A 27,179-nucleotide genomic window follows, 5' to 3' on the forward strand; every position below is an offset into this window, starting at 1 on the left:
GGAATTATATATTAATAGAGAAAAGAAGAAATGTAGAGAGGCAAAAGAGAAAAAAAAATACAAATTAGGATGAAGATTACATCCTAATTATGGATGATGCTACCATGATTTCCCTCTTGAAAAAGTTGAAAATCCTTCTCAAACTCAAAAAGTATGTCCGAGTTAAAAGATAAAAAATAAAATATCCGTGGTATGAATCTAGTTAAAAACTTAAAAAGAAAAAAAAATCTTACTCAAATCTGGTCCAACAAAGACCAGATATCGAGGAGAGAGAAAGAGGTCATCTACGAGAGGGATGAGTATTGGTTAACTGCATTTGGCTGGACAAATTACCTTTCCAAAAATATTTACAGATGCACCCTACGACGTACCTTCCTGCATCTACACAAAACTCATCCTGTCACCGACGCGATGACAATTCAACTATATTAAATTAGTTCTCCTAACAAACACAGAATCTTGACTATGACCTCTCCTTCAAAATCATTCATAACCATTTCAAAGTGTGGAACAGAAAATTACATGGCCGCTCAGACGTCACTCCAATCTCAATAGAAGGATACGGTTTTTATTGCCTGAAAAATCTTGAATATTTCTATTTAGGGGTGCCAACCTACTTATCTGTTTTGATATGGCCGTTCTGGTAAATCACACGCCTACCCAATATCTCATCATCATCATAATAATGGGTCCTTGTTGGCAACCGCACATCCCCCTATAATAACGCCCTTGTTGTTGGTAGAAAGTATCAGAATCCATCCATCCACCATGACCATCACAAAAGACGCCGGAATTTTCACACCATTACTCCCGGAGCTCAATCCCAACAACCAAGATGAAGATTCCGGTGGTGGTGCATCTGTTTCCGGTGCGGTATTCAACGTGTCAACAAGCACCATCGGTGCCGGGATTGTGTCAATTCCGGCGACACTTAAGGTATTGGGAGTGATTCCGGCGATTATTCTCATCCTAGTCATTGCGATCTTATCTGAGGTCTCGGCTGAGTTTCTTATCAGGTTTACAAAATCATCTGAGAATCTGAAAAAAACTACTTATGCCGGTGTAATGGGTGAATCGTTCGGACGAGCTGGATCTATCTTGTTGCAGATTTGTATTATGATTACTAATCTTGGGTGTCTTATCATTTATCTCATCATTATCGGTAATCAATCGAATTCCAAATTTACCAAATCAGTCATTTCAATTTTGGGTTTCATTTGATGATTTCAGGTTTAATTTGATTTTTTGACTGATTCTAAAATCAATCAATTTTTTTTTTTTAAAATTATGCAGGAGATGTTTTGTGTGGAAGTGGAAATAATGAATCAATGCATTCAGGGATGTTGCAAGAATGGTTTGGGTTGCAATGGTGGAACACAAGATCATTTGCAATTCTATTCACTGTCATTTTTGTTGCAACGTGTAGGTTAGTATTTATGTATAACAAAACTGATACAAATTCCGGTTTCAATCTCGATACCGGGCCTCATGATGTCTATGGATTAATCAATCCATGGGTGTTGTTTCTGGTGTTACTTGCTGCAGAATCATTGAGGTTTACTTCTGCGGTATGGGTACTTCTAGCTGTGGTGTTTGTTGCAATCAGCACGGTTTTAGCCATCTCTGCACTTTGGCATGGTAAAACCAAGACTCCTAGATTGTTGCCAGTACTAGAGAACAAGGCATCATTTTTTGAGTTGTTTACGGCGGTTCCCATCATTGTGTCAGCATTCACCTTCCATTTTAATGGTAAGCAAAACAAGCTGAGATACTCCTGTTTGTGTTCGGATGCTCGATGTTACTTAATGTGTGTTGTTGGTTGAATTCATTCTGTGTTTTGCTCTTGTGCACCGTTTAATTTGCACTTCTCTGCAGTTCATCCGATTGCAGCAGAACTGAGGAAAACTTCTGAAATGGTCACGGCTGTGCGTATATCCCTCGTCTTGTGTGCAGCAGTTTACGCAGCAGTTGGGTTCTTTGGGTACCTACTGTTTGGGGATTCCACCATGTCTGATATACTTTCAAATTTCGATCACAATTTCGGTTCTAGTGTTGGGACTCTTCTTAACGATACAGTTCGCTTAAGCTATGCGCTCCATCTAATGTTGGTTTTTCCACTACCTAATTTCTCACTGAGGGTAAACGTAGACGAATTCCTCTTTCCAGAGTGGCCTTTTTTGTCTTCGCATAACATCCGGTTCGTTCCGCTCACTTGCATACTTCTCATATTCGTCTACATAGCAGCAATAGCCATCCCAAATATATGGTTTTTCTTCCAGTTCCTTGGATCAACAACTTCACTCTGTGTAGCTTTCATATTCCCTGGCGCCATTGTCCTCAGGTACCGTACAATTTTCTCCGCATCCCTTTTCCACCTGACAAAATGCACCAATGTTTTATATTTCCTGACAGGTTTTCACTGTGTCTTCTGCAGAGACGTTCAAGGAGTAGCAACAAGAAGAGATAAGATTTTAGCTGTACTAATGATTGCCATTGCGGTAATAGCTAGTACGATCGCTATTTACTCCAATATTGCAAGCTTACTTGGATGAAATTGTACAGTACAGGTAGATGCAACATATACTTTTATCATACTGGCACCATTACAATGGCCTCCCTCACTTCTCTGTCAGTGCAAAATCAAAGTAATATGCTAGTGTATCTATCAAAGAAATGCATTTGCAATGAGAATCCGGTGAAAACAAATTCTTAGCATTAGCATTGTGGATTCATGATGTTACACAGTTCTTCCAAGATGGTGTTTTATGAATGATAAAGTGAACTCTTCGTCTCCTGTCTTCATATTCCATGAAGCTATCATGCTTTTTTTGGATCTGACTCGTGTATATCTGGTTGAAATCACCTGACTTGTCCGGATCTGACTTTGTTTTTCGAGTCAGACCCACTCAAAAATATGTGGAGTTAGTTGCTTGGTCCCATGATTCAGGGGCATTTTATTCCAGACGTATTTATAAACACTTACTTTTTAGTCTAAATGTTTGGAGTTGCACATTGATATTGGAAATCAGAGCTGAAACCAATCTTCTTCTTCTTCCTCCTCCTAAACTGAATGATGATTCCTCTAAGAAAAATAATCTGTAATCACCATTCTCCATTCCCACCTCATTTGTTCCTTGTAAGTTCTAACCTATCCCATTTTGAAAGTGAAGTGATTAATGAATGCAAGTCTGGTAAAATCAAGAAACTAGACGATGCTTTGGATTACTTTGATAAATTGGTTGCAATGAATCACTTGCCATCAATTGTTACACTCTCTCATTTACTGAATTCATTATCCAAAATTGGATGTTATTCAGATGTAATCACAATGTGTAAGAAGATGAATGATATTGGAATCCAACCTTGTTTCTTGACATTGAACATTTTGATTAATTGTTATTGTCAATTGAAGGAAACTGGTTATGGGTTCAGTTTGTTTGGTGATCTTCTGAAGAGGGGTTATGATCCTGATATAATCACATTTACTAATTTGATCAGGGGGTTGTGTTTGCAGGGAAAGATTCAGTCTGCTGTTAAGCTGTTTGATAAAATGATTGAAAGGGGAGTTCAACTGAATACAATCACATGTAATACCATAATAACTGCGCTTTCTAGAGTTGGTGAATTGGAGAATGCTCTTCAATTGCTGAGGAACATGGCTAAATTGAATTGCGAAGCTACTATTGTTTCTTATGGATGCTTTAGGAAAAAGAGGATTGGTTGACGAGGCTCTGCAGCTGTTTTCGGAAATGATAGATGATTCCAGTGTTATACCAAATGTCATTGTTTATAATTCTCTGATTAGCGGGCTTTGCAAAAATGACAGGTTAAGTGAAGCGCTCAGACTCTTCCATAGCATGCCTAGTCGAGGAGTTTCTGCAGATTCATATACTTACAATTCTCTGATTCATGGGCTCTGCAATTCTGATAGGTTAAGCGAAGCAGTTAGAGTCTTCAATATCATGTCTAGCGTAGGAGTTTCTGCGGATTCATATACTTACACTATTCTAATCAATGGACTTTCCAGGCATGGGTTATGGAAGGAAACAATAAGATATTTTGATGAAATGATGGGGATTGGGATTTCGCCAAATGTAGCTACTTTTAACATATTAATAGATTCTCTGAGTAAACAAGGGAGGATGGAAGAATCTTCCAAGATATTTGATGGGATGATTAGGTCAGGAAAAGAACCTGATGTAATGACCTATAATTCTATGATGAACGGTCTGTGTTTAGTTGGTAAACTTGAGGAGGCACAGAGATTGTTTGACTCAATGGCGGATAAGGGCTTGGAACAAGATGTTTACAGCTTCAGTGTGCTGATTAATGGGTATTGCAAGAGGTCTAGGTTGGACGAAGCCATTCAACTCTCTAAGGAAATGCAAAAGAAGGGATTGAAACCGGACCAAGTTACTTATAATACACTTATAGATGGACTATGCAAGACCGGAAAAGTTGAAATGGCACAGAGCATGTTAATTGAGATGCAATCTGATGGGGTATCTCCGGATATAGTTACATATAATACACTTGTGAATGGGTTTTGCAAAGCTGGGAACATTGAGATGGCAAGACAATTGTTTTCTGAAATCTCTAACAAAGGATTAGTTGTGAACGTGGAAACATATACCACTATGATCGATGGTATGTTCAAAGAAGGGATGTTTATTGAGGCGGAAAAGTTGATCATTGAAATGAAAAATAAAGGTTGCCTACCAGATGCCACTACGTATGATACCATTATTAGGAGTTATCTTTTGGAAAATGATTGTGCAAGAGCACTGGAGTTTCTTAAAGAAATGCGCGGAAGGAAACTAACACTGAAAGATGCCACTAAATCGCTATTGGTCAGTTGCTTGTCTGCAGAACAACTCCAAAACTTGGAATTTCCTAAAACCTAGATAAGATTGACTGTCTCTTGTACGGGTAACGAAGGGTAAGGTAATCATGAACTGGTTTATTTACTTAGTTTTTATTGGTTTATTTGCAAAATACTGGCAACACTGTAATAAAGTTGCAAAACATAATAGAAAGTCTATATCTTAAGACCGAATCAAATTTTTTACGCCTATTTTCTCAAGCTTTTCACTGCGATCCTTGAATCAATGAATCACTGCAGTCTGCAGTTCAATTTCCCCGCTTACTTATTTCGTTGCTACCTATACACTTGTTCTTTGCTTGCTTTGGTTTACGTTTCAGATTGATTTCTTCCATGCACTGTGAATGATTGAGCCTCTATCCGTGCCTTCTGTAGTTTCGTCAAGCAAGGACTTCCTTCATTTGTATGTATCTACTTGATACATGTTCTCCACATACGTTTTTACCTTCTTGTACCCTGACAGCTTAATAAAATAATTTCCATGCATATTTTATCCCTGCTTCTTTCTTGAAACTGGATCATTTTTTTGTGCACTGTTTTTCACTTCTGCGCAGTTCATCCAATTGCTGTGCGTCTTCTGTAGATACATTCATGGAGTCACAACAAAAAGAGATAAGATTTTAGCTGTACTAATGATTGCTATTGCGGTAATAGCTAGTACGATCGCTATTTATTCCAATATTGCAAGTTTACTTGGAACTTAGATGAAATTGTACAGTTCAGGTAGATGCAATACATACTTTTATCGCATACTGTAACCAGGGTTGGCACCATTACAGTGGTCTCCCACATTTCTCTGTCAGTGCAAAATCAAAGTAAAAATGCTAGTTTATCTTTCGGAGAAATACATATGGAATGTAAATCGTGGGGATAATTTTTTTTTGTTTGAAGAAAATGCTTTCGTTTCTGACTTGCTTTACATAGATTCTCTCCATTGAAGATTACCAAAAAAAATAACAGTGTGAGGGGGCTAATCTCTTCTTTTTCTGAAGAAATGAAAAAAAAATCAACTGTTGACAGTGGGATTTGAACCCACGCCCTTTCGGACCAGCGCCTTAAGCTGGCGCCTTAGACCAACTCGGCCATATCAACGTTGTTGCCACAACAACCAGATTTAAGGTAATAATTCACTCTGCAAATCATGCAACTTCCGTAATAAAGTTATACTAGTATATTGAAACAAGCCAAACAAGAATTACACGAGGCTAAGTATTTTCTTGTTGGCTGTCCTTATCACACTATTAGGAACTGGAATATGGGAAACTTAAAGTTAAAAACTTGGGCATTTGTCTCCAATGCTGTTTATGGTAATCTTGGCTCTTTGCCTGCTTAGCTAACACAGAGCCGGGCCTGAGGGTATGCAGGCCGTGCGACCGCACAGGGCCCAGCTCTTTGGAGGGCCCTTTTCCCCTACCACGTACACTTACTTTGCCCTGTAAGCTCAGTCCAATCTAACATTTAAAAAGAACCATTTTTTGGGAACTACTCAAAAATGCTAGGGGCTAGTGTGTGATATGAATGTTTACCCTATACTTATAAGGGGTGTTTTAAAGTATGGAAATGACTAACCTATCTTTCACCTATGTATAATCACCTCCTCCCAACACCACCACGACCTATATATATATAACCACCTCTACCCATCACCACCGCTGTTCACCACCACCTACCATCACCGACCACCACCACCACCGACACCTCAAATCACCACCACCACCACCTCTATATATAGCTTAATTTAAATCGTTAACAAAACAAAATCAAAATCAAAATTATAACAAACCCACTACTTTTCATTCGTTTTTCTTTGAAAAAAATGAGAAGTTATCATCAAAATGAGTTGAAAATGGAAGTTGCAGATAAAAGTTCGGTTAGGAATTATCTGAAAAACTTTGTCGAACTAGCCGAACTCAACATTAATGGAGGTTTTTTCTTTCAGAGAAAAGTCCGGTTACGTCGCATTTTTTTTTCCTAACCGAACTTTAAGTCCGGTTATGTCGCAATTTTTTTCTCCTAACCGAAATTTTCTCTGAAAACCTATATATTGAGTTCGGTTACGTCGCAATTTTTTTCTCCTAACCGAACTTTTCTCTGAAAGAAAAAACTCCATTACAGCTGAGTTCGGCTACCTGTGTTTTTAGAAACATTAACCGAACTACACTTGCAGAATGAGTTCGGCTACCTGTTCTCAAAATGTTGTAACCGAACTTTGTTAACGAAACCGAAATCAATTTGTAAATTGTTCACCTTTAGGAATGTTTTGGCCAATTCAAGCACCATTAACTAAATTTGAAGTATCCGTGAGTACCCAAAACATCATACTCTTGTTGTGCCTCTTAAAGAAAAACATCTAAATTTTTTTCTTGCAAAACTCTCATCTTCATCTTCTTCTTCTCTCTCTCTATAATTCTTTTTTTGAAAAAAATCAAATTATTAATTTAATCTCACTCATCATTAATTAACTCACTAATCATTACACTAATTTAATTATCAAGGACAAGTTTGATATTAGAAGAAAAGTTAGATAAGAGGTGACTCATTATTACTTCTAATATCCACCCAAAAAATGGAGAGTAGTCCCCCACCATTTTTGAGTAGTCCCCAAAAAAACCGTTCTTTAAAAAAAAATTAGCTTTTGCAAGGGCCCAGCTCCGTGGAGGGCCCTTTTCCCCTGCCATGTACACTTACTTTGCCCTGTAAGCCCAGTCCAATCTAACATTTAAAAAGAAAAAAATAGCTTTTTTCCCCTACCATGTACACTTACTTTGCCCTGTAATCCCAGTCCATTCTAACATTTAAAAAGAAAAAAATTAGCTTTTGCAAGGACACGATCTCATGACGTTGGGTGAGAAAGGTAAGTGAACGATCCACCAGGTGATCAAGTTGCTTTTGTTATTTTTTCTGCCCCTGAAATATATTAGACTTGGATCTTTATCATATTCGCTATGCCCATGCTATATGTTTCGAGTTTCCTTAAGGGTATTCTTGTTCTTGTATTATAGGTGGACATTAACAAAAAGAGTTACTACTCCCCTAAACTTAACATTTTATAATTTTGCAAATTATTGACAACTATGCTTCCTTGTAAAATTACCAAAAAAAATATATTTGACTTTATAAAAGGCCCTACGATTTTTTTTCGCACAGGGTCCTTTTAGACACAGGATCGGCTCTGTGCTAACACATCCACCACTTCATTACTACTCTTATGATGGAAGTTAGCACCCAACTTTGCGGGATACCTCTCTCAGCCTCATTACTACTCTTATTTTTTTTCTTTTTGAAGCATGTTATTTATTAAAACACTAAAAGACTATTACACGGAGGGATATGATACCCCAAGATTCATCGGTTACAAAGTCTTGGAGCAGAAAATTTTTTTTCTGATCGGAGTTGCATCGGTGGGTGATATCGGAGTCGAAGGTCAGAAGGCCTTCGGTCAATGCTTTCCACAAGAAAAGCTGTATTTTTGATGGACACGACAGTGCCCAGGGTAACTTAGATGGTGGTTGAGGTGTCCGATGCAATTGATTGAAGTTGCTAGTCATGCCTTCATATCTTGTTGTTGCAGTGAACTGTCCTACTGATATATGTCTACTCCTTCGATTTTCAGCTTGATCCTTCACTTCAAATTAAGTCTTTAGCTTTGTTTGTGTCTTGAAGTAGAATCCCATCCCAGCTCTTGAAGGAGAAGGTCTAATAGTGATAGTAATGCTATTATAAGGCTACTAAAACTAAAATACAGGTACAAGAGGAGTTACTACTCTTATGATCAGTGCACATGTACTAACAAAGTTCCATGCTCATAAAAATGTGCACACAAATCTACATAACGACGTCGAATTTCCAAACTGAAAGCAAACTAACAACCTTCCAACTTTCTCTTTCCTCAAAGGAAAGCAAAAAATATTCTTTGACACAACATAATTCATAGTTGCAAACTTTTTTTCTTTTGAAGAATTCATGATGTTACACAGTTCTTCCGAGGTGTTTTTTTTAGGTGTTTTATCCATGATAAAAAGCGGTGTAATTACAATGTAATCGGGCCACATATTTGAAATATGTGGCCCATTTTAGTTTTTGAACATACATTGATAACTGTTTTTTGTTTCTTGTTATTTTTACGGAAAATGGGTTATTTGTCCAAAAAAATTTAAAACATGGTTTAAATGGAAGAGTAAAAATTAGTATGGGTGAAATGGACAAAAAAAAATATAGTAAGGATGAAACTGGATTCATCGCGGCTTAAACTTAAAAAATAGCAAGGATGAAACTGGATGCATCCTGATATAAATTAAAAATAAGAAAAAATATTTGAAAATGAGTAGGATGAAACTTGTTACATCCTGGATTTTTTTATTTTTTTGTCCATTTGAACAATATCTTTTTAATTTTTGTCTATTTAAACAGTATTAAAATATACGAGTCTTTTTCATCCAGGAATTCTTGATTTTGATCCTTTTAACCAATTTTGTGTTGTTTTTTAGGGATTTCGAGAGGTGTACTTTTTAGGTAAACCTAACTTGGCATACTGTGTAAGAAAAAATGGGATTTTTTTATTAGTTTAAAACTAATTTCTAATAGGTATAGATAGATAAAGATGGGTGACCCGACCTCTTCTTACCAGAGTTTCTCTTTTTCCAGTGATTTTATAAAGATGCGTAAATTCCAAGTAGGGAATCTATTCATTGTTTGTAGAGAGGCCAATTCTGGAAAATACGTAAGGCGTCTCTCTCTTTACCCCCCGCTTTATAACATTTACTAGAGGAACCAATGTCGAACCAAACAGCTGCAAACTTAAACCACTAACTGCATATATGATTGATTCAAGTACATAACTTCAGTTAGAAGCAGCATACTTTGAACCAATATATTCTCATTTGCTCACTTTTCCTGAAACAGAAACAATATAATTGAGGAATTCTCGCGTCTCTAATGTAGTGTCATATTCATATCACAGTATTGGTGCTTTATAAAAAAATTGACAGATACAATCTCCGTTTCGAGAAAAGTGATATATTTTAATCATAATTTGGTCTATTTTAGGCAAAAATGGAAAAAAAAAAATAAAGTTCAAATTTTAAAAAGAAAAATACAAGAATCACTTTTTACGGAAGGAAACAGTATAATTGACGAATTCTGGCATCTGTACCGCCATATACGTATCATAGTACTCGTATCGATTCTTTGTACAGGAAACTAACATATAATACATTTTTATTTTCCAGCTCATTCGTGGCCAGGTGGCCCAGGCCTGACTATTATAATTGAGGTAAAAAGGTTCGATCAAAAACCCATTTTCATGATTTCATCTTCAGAAGGCAAAACTGTTTGATTAGACCTAAAGAAAATGATTCTCCTCCTGAGAAAGGTAATTTTCAAAAGCCCTTTTCCTTCATCACTTATCCCTTTTCATAATCATCTCCATCACTTATTATCATCTGCAAAAACATCTCATTTCGAAAATGTAGTAATTAATCACTGCAAGTCTGGGAAAATCAAGAACTTAGATGATGCTTTAGCTTACTTTAACAATATGGCAACAATGACTCCATTACCATCTACTATGGCATTCAACCATGTACTCAGTGCACTTTCTGATAAGGGGTTTTATTCAGATGTAATCACAGTGTATAAGAAGATGAATGCGATTGGGATCCAACCATGTTTCTTTACTTTGAAAATTTTGAATAATTGTTTTTGTGAATTGAATCAAATTGATTATGGGTTTAGTTTGTTTGGTGGGATTATAAAGAGGGGTTATGATCCGGATGTGATTGTGTTCAGTATTTTGATTAAGGGGTTGTTATTGGAAGGGAAGGTTTGTGATGCTCGTAAGCTGTTTGATAAAATGATTGAATGTGGAGTTCAGCCGAATACCGTTACTTGTGGTACAATGATAACTGGGCTTTGTAGAGTCGGTGAATTAGATGATGCGATTGAGTTGCACAGGAATATGGGGAAATGGAATTGCGAACCTAATATTGTTTCTTATAGTGTGATCATAGACACACTATGCAAAAGAGGATCAGTTGACGAGGCAATGAATCTGTTTTCGGAAATGATAGATGACTCGAAAATTGTACCAAATGTCATTGTTTATAGTTCTCTGATTAACGGGCTTTGCAAGTCTGACAGGTTAAGTGAAGCGGTCAGACTCTTTGATAGCATGCCTAGTCGAGGAGTTTCTGCAAATTCATATACTTACAGTTCACTAATTCATGGACTTTGCAATTCTGACATGCTATGTGAAGCAGTTAGAGTCTTCGAAAGCATGTCTAGTGAAGGAGTTTCTGTGAACTCATATACTTATAAATCTCTAATACATGGGCTCTGCAGGCGCGGGTCATGGAAGGAAACAATGAGATTTTTTGATGAAATGGTGGGGAGTGGGATTTCGCCGGGTGTAGTTACTTTCAATGTATTAATAGATTCTCTGTGTAAAGAAGGAAGGATGGAAGAAGCTTCCAAGATATTTGATGTGATGATAAAGTTATGCAAAGAACCTGATGGATATACATATAGTTCCATGATACTTGGTCTGTGTTCCACAGGTAAGCTAGTGGAGGCACACAGATTGTTTGAATCAATGACAGATAAGGGTCTTGAACAAGATGTTTACAGCTTCAGTTTGTTGATTAATGGGTATTGCAAGAGGTCTAGGTTGGATGAAGCTAATCAACTGTTCAAGAAAATGCAAAACAAGGGATTGAAACCCAACCAGGTTACCTATAATACACTAATAGATGGGCTATGCAGGGCAGGGAAAATTAGAACGGCAGAGAGCATGTTAATTGAAATGCAATCTGATGGGGTATCTCCGGATATATTTACATATAATGTAGTTGTGAATGCCTTGTGTAAAGCTGGAAATATTGAGAAGGCGAGAGAATTGTTTTCTGAAATCCCTAGCAAAGGATTAGTTGCGGATGTTGTAACATATACCACTATGATCAATGGTATGTCGAAAGAAGGGATGTTTATTGAAGCCGAAAAACTGATCATTGAAATGAAAAATAAAGGTTGCATGCCAAATGCAACTACGTATGATACTATTATTAAGGGTTATCTTTTGGAAAATGATGTTACAAGAGCATTAGAGTTTCTCAAAGAAATGCACAGAAAGAAATTTTCATTGGACGATGCCACTAAATCTTTGTTGAACAGTTGCTTATCTGCAGAACAACTCAAAAACTTGGAGTTTCCTGAAAGCTAGTTAAGATTGATGCAACTTGTACGTGTAACGAAGGGTAAGTTTTTGTTATATTTTCCTTTTTGCAGTTGTATAGAGAGATATTCTTAAGCATTTAGACTTGTCATAAATGTAGATCCAGCTTAGGAACACTTGTCATAGCTCATTGTGGACATGAGTCTCTAATGTGCGACACTAATCTTATAATATGTTGCATTAATTGAAGATGTACAAGTGACAATATCAGCTGAAATTTCTCAACCTGGCTGGAAAATACTGGCAACAATGTAAAAACGTTGCTAAACATAATAGCAAGTCTATATCTTAAGACTGAATCATATTCTTTGATATAGTTTTTGCAAGCTTATATATTTCTGCATTGCTTGAATCAGTGAACTACTACTGACCATATCATGACTGCTTTCTGCAGTTCAATTTCCCCCCCTACTTCTTTCATGGCTATCTATACACTTGTTCTTATGCTTGTTTTGGTTTACTTTTCAGGTGGATTTCTTCCATGCACTGCGAATGATTGAGCCTCTATTCTTGCCTTCTGCAGTTTTGTCAAGCAAGAACTTTCTTCATTGTACGTATCTACTTGATACGTGTTCTCCACATACGTCTTTTCCTTATTGTCCTGACAGCTTAGTAACATAATTTCCCTACATATTTATCCCTGCTTCTTACTTGAGACTCCATCTTTTTGCTGTGCTTCGTCGGTCACAGGCTTTGATATCATAACTCCTCTTCAGACAACCTATCGAGTGTGCTTAATTAAGCTATGTCGGGCATGTTTACTATATCAGGTCACTTTTAATGTTACGCACTTCAACAATCCAGGTATATCGAATACACATATCTGAGGATTTCCTACCTCAAGCAATCTCGGTCTTGGTTCAGTAGAAGCATTATTTGGTTGCTTTTGAAAGCATTAAAGCAGCTCATACAGAGATTGCCAATAGCATTGTTATCTGCATTTGATAGCAGATCTTGGATCCCATACCAAACATACTTCTGTGACTGTGCAAAGGTTCAGGAATTGCATTTTCAAGACTTGGAGAGTTCCATCCGGCTTTCTTCTTCAGGATTTGGGTTGTCAAGGTTCACGATTTGTGATTCTTATTTTCAATTGTATTTCTTATCACACAATTGGGCTTTCTTCTGACATTTTCATCTACTCTTCTGACCAGAGTTTCTCCTTGACCAGGTGATTTGTAAAGATTAATAAATTGCAAGCAGGAGATCTTTTCATTGTACAGTTCATAACTTTAGTTGGAAGAAATATATGCTTGTAGTATTACTCCTGTAACATGGGTTGACACCATAATATATAAACCTATCTATTCGTCATACTTTTTTAATGATACTATATGTGCTCATAGCAGTGTCCTAGTGTGCCTTTAACGGGGTAGTCGGGACTGACTGGCCGACTCTGGGAGTTACCTTTGGGTGCCCTAGACAGTTGTGACCATAGTGAAGTGCATATTGACATAACAAATGAGCACTATGGTTTTTATTTTTAGGAATAGATTGAAAGTGAATGTCTCCAAAATTACTCCTCAAATCCTTGATCGCTAGAACCAGCAATTTGATAAGCCAAATCTCCCAAATCTGGTAACATTCGTTGCATCACCTTGCATGATAACTTTATGCAAATGAACTTATCTCGCTAAGATGACTCCCAACTCACATGCAAACAGTGAGAATGACACTGGAATTGAATCTGACAACGTTACATTTTAGCTGTGCTAGATTGAGTTGCTATGACACTGGAATTGAATCTGACAACGTTACATTTTAGCTGTGCTAGATTGAGTTGCTAGATTAGATTAGCTGTTGAGTGTTTCAATTCAAGAAAAAAGTGTGGCCTGAAAGTTAATACTAGTTCTCCCTCCTAGCATATGCTCACAGGTGGAGTAGCAGCGAGCTTGAAGCGCTGAACAGTTCAGCGCCACAAAAATCACCTTCACAAAAATCACACGGATCATAAGAATCACAATATTTGATCTGATGGATGAAATTGGTTGCGCTGAACCAAACAACGTTGGACGGAGGTCCCAGCTGACGTGGGCTGCTAATCTAGCTGCTAGATTAGCACTCCCATATGACTTCGGAGGTATATCAAATTGAAAACCAAAAATCAAATTAATCATTAAATCAGTTTGAAATCAGAAGAGGAAGAATAACTAATCATAACTAAGTTTCAATGGTTCAAACACACAAATCTTTGAATTCAAAAATTACCTGAAACCGAAGTCTGGAACTTTAAATCTCTGAATCTAAAAACCTTACTTTATGAGATCTGATTATGGAGATATTTGAGTAAAGATGATTCTCGAATTTTGGCGGAAGTAGAGATGGTGATGTAGTGGAGGTGGTGTTGCGACGACGGCGACGATGAAGATGGTGGTGGTGGCTGTAGTGGCGACGGAGATGGAGAGAGTTTCATTGGTTTTTCTCGAGTGAGAATAAAGAAGAAGTTGAAGTATAAGAAGTAAAGGTTAAAAATGGGATTATGTGAATTATTTTTCTATTCATAATTCCAGTTATGCCATTATGGGTATTTGTAAAGATTCATAAGAGTAGTTGTGATAGACCCATGAATAGTAGAGGTGTTTATAACATTCCCTTGTTAGTTTTTCCCTTTGCCTTGTTTTCCAACTAATCTACCAGCTAGCCTATATTTTCATTAAAAAAAATGCCTATGATAACTGCATTTGTTTTCGGGGGTCATGCATTGTTCGTATGTTCCAGAAGACGTGACGATCACGATGAGGGTCTAGAAACATACGAGAGGCGACTAGTCATACGTCAGCGGGAAACAATTCAGATACTAGAACGAGCTGCAGCACTTCGTCAAGCAAGTGCAGTACAGAGAAACTATGATCCCAGAGCTTTTGAAAACGAAATTATTAAAATAACCTTAAACAAAGACCATGTAGTCGAATATGCTTTCGAGCAATCAGATAATGGTCTTAGTACGTCGGCATTAATTCACGGTTCGTGTGATGGATTATTAACTTCTTCGAGCGATACTCCATCTTCGTATTATAACTGTGTTATTTGTTTGAAGAATTTCCATGATGTACACCAAAAGGATGGCGATGTTGACGATGTTGTTGATGATGAAAGTAATGATATAGTTATGATCCGGAGGTGCAAACACATTTTTCATCTCGGTTGCACCCATCAATGGTTGAAGGACGGAAAATCAAAAGAAAAAAGATGCCCCATTTGTAGAGCCAACATCCCTGAATCTAAAATAGGCTACTGTACGGAAAGTTAGTGTTCGTATCCATAATCATTTTCTTTTGTGATTTTTTTTTTCTTTCATGCGGACCAACTATAAAAGAATTAATTTACTAATTTTTTTGTATAATAGTCGTATAATAAATATTTTAGGAGCTGCATCCATCCATATGCAGGACCAGACTTTGGTTCTTATTTGAATATGTCTATACTAGCTGCATTTGCTTTAGCGGGTTGCATTTTCTTGGTGCATTGATCATATGTTCCAGAAGATGTGACGACCACGAGGGTCTAGAAACTTATTTTACATGCTGGATAGTAGTAACACAAGAATTCCTGATGCCTACATTGCAACGGTTTGAATCAAATTGATTAAAAGAAAGATAATAAAGTGATGTACATAACTGACTCATATATACTCATCTCCTCTTGACACTCTCTCAATTCTCTCACGTGCGATACACAACACTCTTCACATGACTCATATGTCTGGCACACATACAACCAAGAATTAACCAACACTCATATGTTATTACCCTCCCTCAATCTTAGGTCGGCTGAAAGACAACCTGAGATTGCACACATACAACCAACACATTAACCAGCAGGATTAACCAAACTGCAATAGAACTAGGTGAAAGTGTAGGACACACAAGAAAAGTAAACTCAGTTGGGGGTAGCATGATGAGCAGGCGATGTTGCAAGATATATTTCAGAACTAGTTGGCGTGGAAGAAACCATATGTGTATTGCGAATTGCAGCAGCAGAACTTGATGCAAAAGGAAGTAGTAGTTGCAATTGCAGGTGAGAAATAGTACCAACAGGTATTGCTGAAACAAGCAGACCTCCATAGATATTGTTGAACATGACAGCATCATCAACATATATGGCAAAATATGAACCAAATAGAACAACTGACAGCAATAGAGAAGGACAATCTTAAAAGAGGGTCCAAGTTTTACAACAGCTGATGTTGGATGAGTAATTGTTGGAGGTGCACAAGAATCAGCAGTAGTTTCAGGAGGTATAGTAGTTTTCATAATAGAACACCCCAGCAATGAGTAATCAGCACCATGAGTTGTTGCAGGTGTAGAAGAAGTATTTGCAGTTGATATATGATGAGCACGCTAGACAGAAGTTCTTTGATAGACACTTGCGGCTCAATCTTAGGCACCACACTCAAAAAGAATAGAGAATTCCATACTTCATATATCTCCATACAGAGTTAACACATAGCGCTCCTACCAGATTTGCACATGTCTGTTAAAGTTGCTGAAAATATTGTTCTTACCACCAGCTGGACCTTGTCTTATTTAATTCACACAATAGATGAAGCAATTTATTGAAGAATCTATGTTGTACTCCAACATGACTTGTTTCATACAAACCAAAACAATGTGTCCTGCATAGTTGGAGTAGAAAACAAGCAGTGCCGACAACCACATTCTAACAGATTGTCGCCACCATTACACTACACCAAATTCTCGGATTCGTAACAGAACTGAGCCGTTACTAAAACGGGTTGTAACGGCTCTTGCCTGTTGCAAAAGAGGGTATTACAAAATTTTGTAACGGCTTTGTGGCTTTACGAATTTGGATTGGAACGACCCTCGTAAGAGGTCAGAGCCGTTACGAATTTGCCACGTGGTAACATCTCCGGGACGTTACGAATTTTATTTGTAACACCACTATCGTAACCCTTCCTAGCCGTTACTACGTGGCATATTGTAACAACTTGTAGCCGTTACTACGTGGCATGTTGTAACAGCTTGTAGCCGTTACGAACTTTTTTGTAACAACAAAAAATTACTGCAAGTCAACCTTGACCAGTTTTGACCAGGTCAAGGCTGACCGACAGTAATTTTTCCGCCGGAAATAAGCCGGAATTCAAAATTCAATACCCTGCATGCACCTTTCTATACATTCATAACCACACTCAACAACAATTTCTTCAATAAACAAAATAACATTCATTCAATTCATTTTAGGTTCATATAACAAAAGAACTGAAATGTCTCTAAGTACCAAACTTTTTTTGTTGTTGTTAAAGTATTAAATTTCTAAAGGAATACATGGAAGGTTCCAAATTTGTAAGGGAACAAATACAAACTTACCAACTGCCTACAAAACTTGAATACATGGAACTTACAAATCTTGAAGCTCCTTTGTTCTCCACCCTTTCTGATGAAATAGAGCATCATTCAAATAGCAACAACTAGTTAATTATATCATTTGAAGGCTTGCTTTGTTGAAAGCTTGAGCATCAGAAAACTCAATGTAGGCAATCCTGCAAAATACAACATGCATCATTATTATGACAAGTAAATAGCACTCGTATACTCTAACTGCCATAAGTAGCCTCAAGTAAGTCAAAGATAGACAATTTCAACACGATATTCCCAGCAAAAAAATTCAAGTGCGGTGTTAGTACGAAAAGAAAACAGAAACCATGAAACGAATGGTTCTTGGCTCAACATACCGGTGTTTGGCAGGAGGTTTACACATATAGCAAATAAATTTCTTCAATGATTATGTCTGTCTAATTAGCTTCCAATAAACAACTAAAGATTCAGAAATGCTCCATTATTTAATGGACCATACACGTGTGCTTTAACACAACAACATTACATATTTCTGCAAGTTTCCTAAGGTAAATAGTTGGTGGAGGACAAGAACCGTTATACCTACTGATAATTAAGATAAAAGAAGAACATATCTAATTAATTAAACAACAACCAACCTTTTATGTTTTTTACAAAAGCATAAACTCTGCATACTTAATAAGTGGCTTGAAAATGCCTAATTGGTGACTCATCCAGATTAGCAGGTATAGATAAAAATAAAAAATCAAGGGCAAAAAGAAGAGGATGCTAGTAGAAGTTTTGAAGCTTATTATGTCTGTAATTGTCACTAAATCAAGCATGCTGCATGCCACACTATTTAGCAACCTGCACAATACAATGCACCCAGTAAATCCTTTTGAACTAGTGGATAATTCAACAATTCTATCTCGTAACTTATAAGACAATACACCATTTTTAGGGATTCGCAACACAATCTGGACGTTGCTGACTGGGGTTGCAACAGCAGATCGACGTTGCAAAACACGACGTTGCATTTTTTTGCAACGACATAAGCTCCGTTGCGACTCTCGATCAACAACGGGGATTCGCAACGGAAACTGCCGTTGCAACGCTATTCATTCGCAACCAAGGTACGCCGTTACTAAGCTGTTTCAAATTCCAGGAATACCCCTACCCGGAACTAAAATGTTATTGGTTCTGGTTCTAATTTAGCAACAGATAGAAGACGTTGCCAATATTTTGCAACCTAAAAAAAAAGGTCAAGTCTTCAATGACCTGGTCAAATCCATTTTCCCCCTGCAGTTACCCAGTTCCCCATATTCAGCATTCCACAGATGTACAAACTTTTACACATTCATTAACTTTCATTTACACATTCACCATTATGAAAAAAGAATTCTTCAATTGAAGGTAACAACAAGTATGAATATTTGATACAAACTATGTCATTCATTTAATGAACATACACATAAATTACTTAGTTCCTAAGTTCAATTTGTATAAAGTTCAGAAATTCCCAAGTTCTTCTAACTTAAATCTCTATAAGGAGAAATTACATTATAACTTACAAATCTTGCAGCTGCTAAGGGACCTAATGGCTGCTGCTTTGCTGCTTTGTTCTCCAACCTTTCTGATCTCACAACAGAGCATCATTCAATTAACCTACGAACAAAGCATCACAAATTCTTCCAATCAGATAACCAGTATGCTTATAAATCAATTGAAGTCAAAATCTAATAAAGAAATAATATGGCTGTGCAAGTATAAGCAGGCAATATCTGTGGAAATGATGAATATGGGGAACTGGATAAGTTTACATTGTCTCTAATCCTCCTTCCAATGACCTAGGTTAAAACAATGATAGATAAAAAGCTTGCGCATATAATTGGTGTTCTGTAAAAAAATTGAATCTGCACCAGAATTTGGGCATCTTGTAATCCAGCTGAAGTCAGCCAAATCCTAAATTACACTGGTTTCTGTGATATATTTTAGGTCTGCACTAGCATCTTGTAAGCATAATACACAAAACTATCCCCTAAAACTGTTCTTGTTTTATTTAGTACAAAACTTCATTCCAAAACTGTTCTTGTTTTATTTAGTCTTGACTATACTAAAAATGAAAGTAAGAACTGGTGAACTACTAAAAAATTTAAGATATATGACATACCATGAGTCATCTTGGCCTCGATGCTGGAAACATCTTTATCATCATTCACACGATCATAACCATAGCGAAGCTTCCATGAATGAGTCTGCACAACCGTACATATTTCACAATCCACTGAAAAAAGGCAAGTATTTTGCTATCAGAACAATATTGGGAAACAAGTTAGAATGTAACAAAGAGGTTTATTTATATTCAGAACCCACATAATAAACTCAACTTGCGGTAGATAGAGCGACCATTAAATCCAAAAACAATGTATACCTAGATTAAAAATGAAACCTTTACACCAACATTAATGGAACACAATAAAGAAACCCAAACCAAAATTTAGTGAAAATGAGACACAATTAAGCATGATTTATGTTTCCAATCTGTCCTCCATCACCACTGTCCACCACCGCCAACAACCACCACCACCAACCACCACCAACGACCACCACAACCACCACTGTCCATCACCGCCAACAAACACCACCACCGACAACCACCACCACCGCCGCCAACCACCGCCACTATCCACCACCGTCAACCGCCACCACTGTCCACCACTACTGCCGCCAACCAGCACCACTGTCCACCACCTCTACCTCCCACCACCACCAACGACCACCACCACAACTACCACCGCCGCCGCCTCCACCAACTACCACCATTTTCCACCACTTCCACCACCAACCACCACCACCGCCAATCAGCACCTCCATTTTCCTCCACCACCTCCGCCAACCACCACCTCCAACTACCACCACCAACAACCAGCGCCACTGTACACCACCGACAACCACCACCACCGTCACCAACCACTACCACTTTCATCCACCGCCATCAATCACCTCCAGCAACCACCAATTCCACCACCATCATCTAGAGGCAACTTGCTGAAAGTTGTCTCCAAATCTGGAGGCAACTTGCTGAAGTTGTCTTCAATAACGGAGGCAACTAGCTCAATTTGTCTCCACATATGGAAGCAACTAGCACAAGTTGTCTCCAAAAAAATAAAAATTATACACAAATAAGGAACCTAGTGTGAGTCGAACTCACATCTTCTGACATATAGTCAGTTGTGCTACCATTTCACCACAGGTTCGCCACACCATCAGTGCTCAACCAACAATTCAAACCACCACCATACAACACCACATCCTACATCTCTGCTATTGCAACTCTACCTGCAACAACTTCATGACCACAACCGTCTACGCACACTTGCAACATGAGCCGATAGCTGCAGTCACTTCCATGCCCCTACTCAAACACCATCAGCAACACACAAGCAGTAACAACTTTTTGTTCTGCTTTCAATGCCTGGATACATATTGATTTCCTTCTCAACTTACTAAGCATTCATCTACCCTCTTGACTTTAAAGCATGAGCATCAGCAGCATAACCATCATCAACAACTCAACACAACCCTGTGTTGCCATTGGTCCACAAATTCGTCACGACTACTCTAAGATATAGGTATAAGATAATTTTCGATGAATGAATGGACCCAAAAACATAACCAAGTTTCCTCGATGGAATCAAATAGCTCCAGTTGCCTCCAATATGAAATCAACTAGCTGAAATTGCCTCCAAAAGTGAAAGAAACTTTCTCAAGTTGTCTCCAGAAAAAGGAAGCAACTATCTCAAGTTGTCTCCAATAGTGGAAGCAACTTGGTCAAGTTGTTTCCAAAATTGGAAGCATCTTGATGAGGTTGTACAGGGTTGCAATTACTTTACCTTCCCGACGGAACAGTTGTGATCAGTCAAGCAACTAACCACCAATTCCAACAAAACCAAAAGACATATACCAAGTTGCACGCACACAAGCAAAAACACAACCACAATCCCTTCACTTCGATTAACAACATTTCTTATGAACATCCCTACATCTACCAACTGCTTCAGCCTCTTAGCATCAAACCAACATGTCCCATTTCATTTTCCTAGCATTCATCTACTCCATTTCAGCTTCAGGCCGACTGCAGCGCCACACACAAACTGCAGCTTTTCATTGCACCTTCAATATCATTTCCTTACATACATCTATCTCATTGCATTCAGTATCTCATAATCATCAACCTGCTAACACCTGCAATTTGTGTTTGAAAATTAGGCATTCATGTAACCATTATCGAGCCAACACATCGTCCATTCTATCTTCATTTCTCCTTAGCTTCAGAACTATCTCAGGTTCCCACTTCAATGAATATCAACAAAAACATAATTAACCCATAACCGAAACCATATTCATTTCATTGCAGCTTCATATCTGTCTCACAGTACCATCATCATTTCTGCAAACCTCATATTCAGTTCACTACTATAACCACCAAATCGAGGCATACACTCATTCATTGTTCTTGCTGAGTTATACCTGCAATTCAAACTTGAAAATCTCTAGTTTTGCAATCAACACAACCCACAAAATCCACCATATCTCTCTGAATCATCAGTCCCAAATCTCATTCTCATCTCTGGAATCGATCAACTCCCTTGAACTCTGTATGTAATCAAAAGCAGATTCAAGACAACGCATTAACATCAACATCACCTGCATCTTCACTAACCACCACCACAGCCGCTGCCACCAGACTCCAATTATAACACCACCAACAACCACCTACAAAACACAAGCATCTCTTCATACCACCTGCAATCTACATACAACCACTACATAAACCATTTCAACAAGCAAACAAACTTCAACCCATAAACCCTAGATTCAATTCTTCAATTTCATCTTCTCTGCTTACTATTCACCAGAACACCATTGTTGAAACTTCCAACACCAACGCTGCAACAATACCAACACCACCATACAAAACCAATACACGACCAAAACATTAACCCACCACTGTTATTGACCCTATGAATTCAATAATAAAATTCACTGAATCGAATCTTCAACTCAAATCCACACGAAATCTGAATCTCGATTCGAAATTATCAAATTGAAAACCAAAAATCAAATTAATCATTAAATCAGTTTGAAATCAGAAGAGGAAGAATAACTAATCATAACTAAGTTTCAATGGTTCAAACACACAAATCTTTGAATTCAAAAATTACCTGAAACCGAAGTCTGGAACTTTAAATCTCTGAATCTAAAAACCTTACTTTATGAGATCTGATTATGGAGATATTTGAGTAAAGATGATTCTCGAATTTTGGCGTAAGTAGAGATGATGATGTAGTGGAGGTGGTGTTGCGACGACGGCGACGATGAAGATGGTGGTGGTGGCTGTAGTGGCGACGGAGATGGAGAGAGTTTCATTGGTTTTTCTCGAGTGAGAATAAAGAAGAAGTTGAAGTATAAGAAGTAAAGGTTAAAAATGAGATTATGTGAATTATTTTTCTATTCATAATTCCAGTTATGCCATTATGGGTATTTGTAAAGATTCATAAGAGTAGTTGTGATAGACCCATGGATAGTAGAGGTGTTTATAACATTCCCTTGTTAGTTTTTCCCTTTGCCTTGTTTTCCAACTAATCTACCAGCTAGCCTATATTTTCATTAAAAAAAATGCCTATGCTAACTGCATTTGTTTTCGGGGGTCATGCATTGTTCGTATGTTCCAGAAGACGTGACGACCACGATGAGGGTCTAGAAACATACGAGAGGCGACTAGTCATAGGGCAGCGGGAAACAATTCAGATACTAGAACGAGCTGCAACACTTCGTCAAGCAAGTGCAGTACAGAGAAACTATGATCCCAGAGCTTTTGAAAACGAAATTATTAAAATAACCTTAAACAAAGACCATGTAGTCGAATATGCTTTCGAGCAATCAGATAATGGTCTTAGTACGTCGTCATTAACTCACGGTTCGTGTGATGGATTATTAACTTCTTCGAGCGATACTCCATCTTCGTATTATAACTGTGTTATTTGTTTGAAGAATTTCCATGATGTACACCAAAAGGATGGCGATGTTGACGATGTTGTTAATGATGAAAGTAATGATATAGTTATGATCCGGAGGTGCAAACACATTTTTTATCTCGGTTGCATCCATCAATGGTTGAAGGACGGAAAATCAAAAGAAAAAAGATGCCCCATTTGTAGAGCCAACATCCCTGAATCTAAAATAGGCTACTGTACGGAAAGTTAGTGTTCGTATCCATAATCATTTTCTTTTGTGATTTTTTTTTCTTTCATGCGGACCAACTATAAAAGAATTAATTTACTAATTTTTTTGTATAATAGTCGTATAATAAATATTTTAGGAGCTGCATCGATCCATATGCAGGACCAGACTTTGGTTCTTATTTGAATATGTCTATACTAGCTGCATTTGCTTTAGCGGGTTGCATTTTCTTGGTGCATTGATCATATGTTCCAGAAGATGTGACGACCACGAGGGTCTAGAAACTTATTTTACATGCTGGATAGTAGTAACACAAGAATTCCTGATGCCTACATTGCAACGGTTTGAATCAAATTGATTAAAAGAAAGATAATAAAGTGATGTACAGAACTGACTCATATATACTCATCTCCTCTTGACACTCTCTCAATTCTCTCACGTGCGATACACACACACTCTTCACATGACTCATATGTCTGGCACACATACAACCAAGAATTAACCAACACTCATATGTTATTACCCTCCCTCAATCTCAGGTCGGCTGAAAGACAACCTGAGATTGCACACATACAACCAACACATTAACCAGCAGGATTAACCAGACTGCAATAGAACTAGGTGAAAGTGTAGGACACACAAGAAAAGTAAACTCAGTTGGGGGTAGCATGATGAGCAGGCGATGTTGCAAGATATATTTCAGAACTAGTTGGCGTGGAAGAAACCATATGTGTATTGCGAATTGCAGCAGCAGAACTTGATGCAAAAGGAAGTAGTAGTTGCAATTGCAGGTGAGAAATAGTACCAACAGGTATTGCTGAAACAAGCAGACCTCCATAGATATTGTTGAACATGACAGCATCATCAACATATATGGCAAAATATGAACCAAATAGAACAACTGACACCAATAGAGAAGGACAATCTGAAAAGAGGGTCCAAGTTTTACAACAGCTGATGTTGGATGAGTAATTGTTGGAGGTGCACAAGAATCAGCAGTAGTTTCAGGAGGTATAGTAGTTTTCATAATAGAACACCCCAGCAATGAGTAATCAGCACCATGAGTTGTTGCAGGTGTAGAAGAAGTATTTGCAGTTGATATATGATGAGCACGCTAGACAGAAGTTCTTTGATAGACACTTGCGGCTCAATCTTAGGCACCACACTCAAAAAGAATAGAGAATTCCATACTTCATATATCTCCATACAGAGTTAACACATAGCGCTCCTACCAGATTTGCACATGTCTGTTAAAGTTGCTGAAAATATTGTTCTTACCACCAGCTGGACCTTGTCTTATTTAATTCACACAATAGATGAAGCAATTTATTGAAGAATCTATGTTGTACTCCAACATGACTTGTTTCATACAAACCAAAACAATGTGTCCTGCATAGTTGGAGTAGAAAACAAGCAGTGCCGACAACCACATTCTAACAGATTGTCGCCACCATTACACTACACCAAATTCTCGGATTCGTAACAGAACTGAGCCGTTACTAAAACGGGTTGTAACGGCTCTTGCCTGTTGCAAAAGAGGGTATTACAAAATTTTGTAACGGCTTTGTGGCCTTTACGAATTTGGATTGGAACGACCCTCGTAACAGGTCAGAGCCGTTACGAATTTGCCACGTGGTAACATCTCCGGGACGTTACGAATTTTATTTGTAACACCACTATCGTAACCCTTCCTCGCCGTTATTACGTGGCATATTGTAACAACTTGTAGCCGTTGCTACGTGGCATGTTGTAACAGCTTGTAGCCGTTACGAACTTTTTTGTAACAACAAAAAATTACTGCAAGTCAACCTTGACCAGTTTTGACCAGGTCAAGGCTGACCGACAGTAATTTTTCCGCCGGAAATAAGCCGGAATTCAAAATTCAATACCCTGCATGCACCTTTCTATACATTCATAACCACACTCAACAACAATTTCTTCAATAAACAAAATAACATTCATTCAATTCATTTTAGGTTCATATAACAAAAGAACTGAAATGTCTCTAAGTACCAAACTTTTTTTGTTGTTGTTAAAGTATTAAATTTCTAAAGGAATACATGGAAGGTTCCAAATTTGTAAGGGAACAAATACAAACTTACCAACTGCCTACAAAACTTGAATACATGGAACTTACAAATCTTGAAGCTCCTTTGTTCTCCACCCTTTCTGATGAAATAGAGCATCATTCAAATAGCAACAACTAGTTCATTATATCATTTGAAGGCTTGCTTTGTTGAAAGCTTGAGCATCAGAAAACTCAATGTAGGCAATCCTGCAAAATACAACATGCATCATTATTATGAGAAGTAAATAGCACTCGTATACTCTAACTGCCATAAGTAGCCTCAAGTAAGTCAAAGATAGACAATTGCAACACGATATTCCGAGCAAAAAAATTCAAGTGCGGTGTTAGTACGAAAAGAAAATAGAAACCATGAAACGAATGGTTCTTGGCTCAACATACCAGTGTTTGGCAGGAGGTTTACACATATAGCAAATAAATTTCTTCAATGATTATGTCTGTCTAATTAGCTTCCAATAAACAGCTAAAGATTCAGAAATGCTCCATTATTTAATGGACCATACACGTGTGCTTTAACACAACAACATTACATATTTCTGCAAGTTTCCTAAGGTAAATAGTTGGTGGAGGACAAGAACCGTTATACCTACTGATAATTAAGATAAAAGAAGAACATATCTAATTAATTAAACAACAACCAACCTTTTATGTTTTTTACAAAAGCATAAACTCTGCATACTTAATAAGTGGCTTGAAAATGCCTAATTGGTGACTCATCCAGATTAGCAGGTATAGATAAAAATAAAAAATCAAGGGCAAAAAGAAGAGGATGCTAGTAGAAGTTTTGAAGCTTATTATGTCTGTAATTGTCACTAAATCAAGCACGCTGCATGCCACACTATTTAGCAACCTGCACAATACAATGCACCCAGTAAATCCTTCTGAACTAGTGGATAATATTCAACAATTCTATCTCGTAACTTGTAAGACAATAAACCATTTTTAGGGATTCGCAACACAATTTGGACGTTGCTGACTGGGGTTGCAACAGCAGATCGACGTTGCAAAACACGACGTTGCATTTTTTTGCAACGACATAAGCTCCGTTGCGACTCTCGATCAACAACGGGGATTCGCAACAGAAACTGCCGTTGCGACGCTATTCATTCGCAACCAAGGTACGCCGTTGCTAAGCTGTTTCGAATTCCAGGAATACCCCTACCCGGAACTAAAATGTTATTGGTTCTGGTTCTAATTTAGCAACAGATAGAAGACGTTGCCAATATTTTGCAACCTAAAAAAAAGGTCAAGTCTTCAATGACCTGGTCAAATCCATTTTCCCCCTGCAGTTACCCAGTTTCCCATATTCAGCATTCCACAGATGTACAAACTTTTACACATTCATTAACTTTCATTTCCACATTCACCATTATGAAAAAAGAATTCTTCAATTGAAGGTAACAACAAGTATGAGTATTTGATACAAACTATGTCATTCATTTAATG

The 27,179-nt window shown here is 37.6% G+C and overlaps 3 protein-coding genes and 1 non-coding gene across 6 annotated transcripts; 3 read left to right on the forward strand and 1 right to left on the reverse strand.

The window, feature by feature from the left end:
- Positions 1 to 389: 389 nt before the first annotated feature.
- Positions 390 to 3,507, forward strand: LOC113283801 (amino acid transporter AVT6C-like). The gene is made up of 5 exons (XM_026533183.1): positions 390 to 1,162; positions 1,294 to 1,416; positions 1,507 to 1,749; positions 1,876 to 2,341; positions 2,435 to 3,507. The coding sequence occupies exons 1-5, from the start codon at positions 769 to 771 to the stop codon at positions 2,550 to 2,552; spliced, it is 1,344 nt and encodes a 447-aa protein (XP_026388968.1). The 5' UTR covers positions 390 to 768; the 3' UTR covers positions 2,553 to 3,507.
- A 7-nt stretch (positions 3,508 to 3,514) lies between these two features.
- On the forward strand, positions 3,515 to 5,146 carry LOC113283800 (pentatricopeptide repeat-containing protein At1g62910-like). The gene has a single exon (XM_026533182.1). It carries the CDS (start codon positions 3,693 to 3,695, stop codon positions 4,902 to 4,904), a length of 1,212 nt encoding a protein of 403 aa, XP_026388967.1. The 5' UTR covers positions 3,515 to 3,692; the 3' UTR covers positions 4,905 to 5,146.
- A 747-nt stretch (positions 5,147 to 5,893) lies between these two features.
- On the reverse strand, positions 5,894 to 5,974 carry TRNAL-AAG. Its single transcript has one exon. It is a non-coding gene; the product is annotated as a tRNA-Leu (tRNA).
- A 4,162-nt stretch (positions 5,975 to 10,136) lies between these two features.
- Positions 10,137 to 13,415, forward strand: LOC113283799 (pentatricopeptide repeat-containing protein At1g63080, mitochondrial-like). Of its 3 annotated transcripts, none has more exons than XR_003327632.1 (3): positions 10,137 to 12,132; positions 12,579 to 12,660; positions 12,801 to 13,415. XR_003327632.1 is itself a non-coding variant. In XM_026533181.1 (2 exons), exon 1 carries the CDS (start codon positions 10,233 to 10,235, stop codon positions 12,096 to 12,098), a length of 1,866 nt encoding a protein of 621 aa, XP_026388966.1. In that variant the 5' UTR covers positions 10,137 to 10,232; the 3' UTR covers positions 12,099 to 12,132; positions 12,579 to 13,415. The 3 variants fall into 3 exon arrangements, 1 of the variants encoding a protein (XP_026388966.1); XR_003327633.1 differs by having other exon boundaries at positions 12,915 to 13,415; XM_026533181.1 differs by having other exon boundaries at positions 12,579 to 13,415.
- The last annotated feature ends 13,764 nt before the right edge of the window (positions 13,416 to 27,179 follow it).

The sequence above is a fragment of the Papaver somniferum genome, chromosome 5 (assembly GCF_003573695.1).
Source record: "Papaver somniferum cultivar HN1 chromosome 5, ASM357369v1, whole genome shotgun sequence".
Classification (NCBI taxonomy): domain Eukaryota; kingdom Viridiplantae; phylum Streptophyta; class Magnoliopsida; order Ranunculales; family Papaveraceae; genus Papaver; species Papaver somniferum.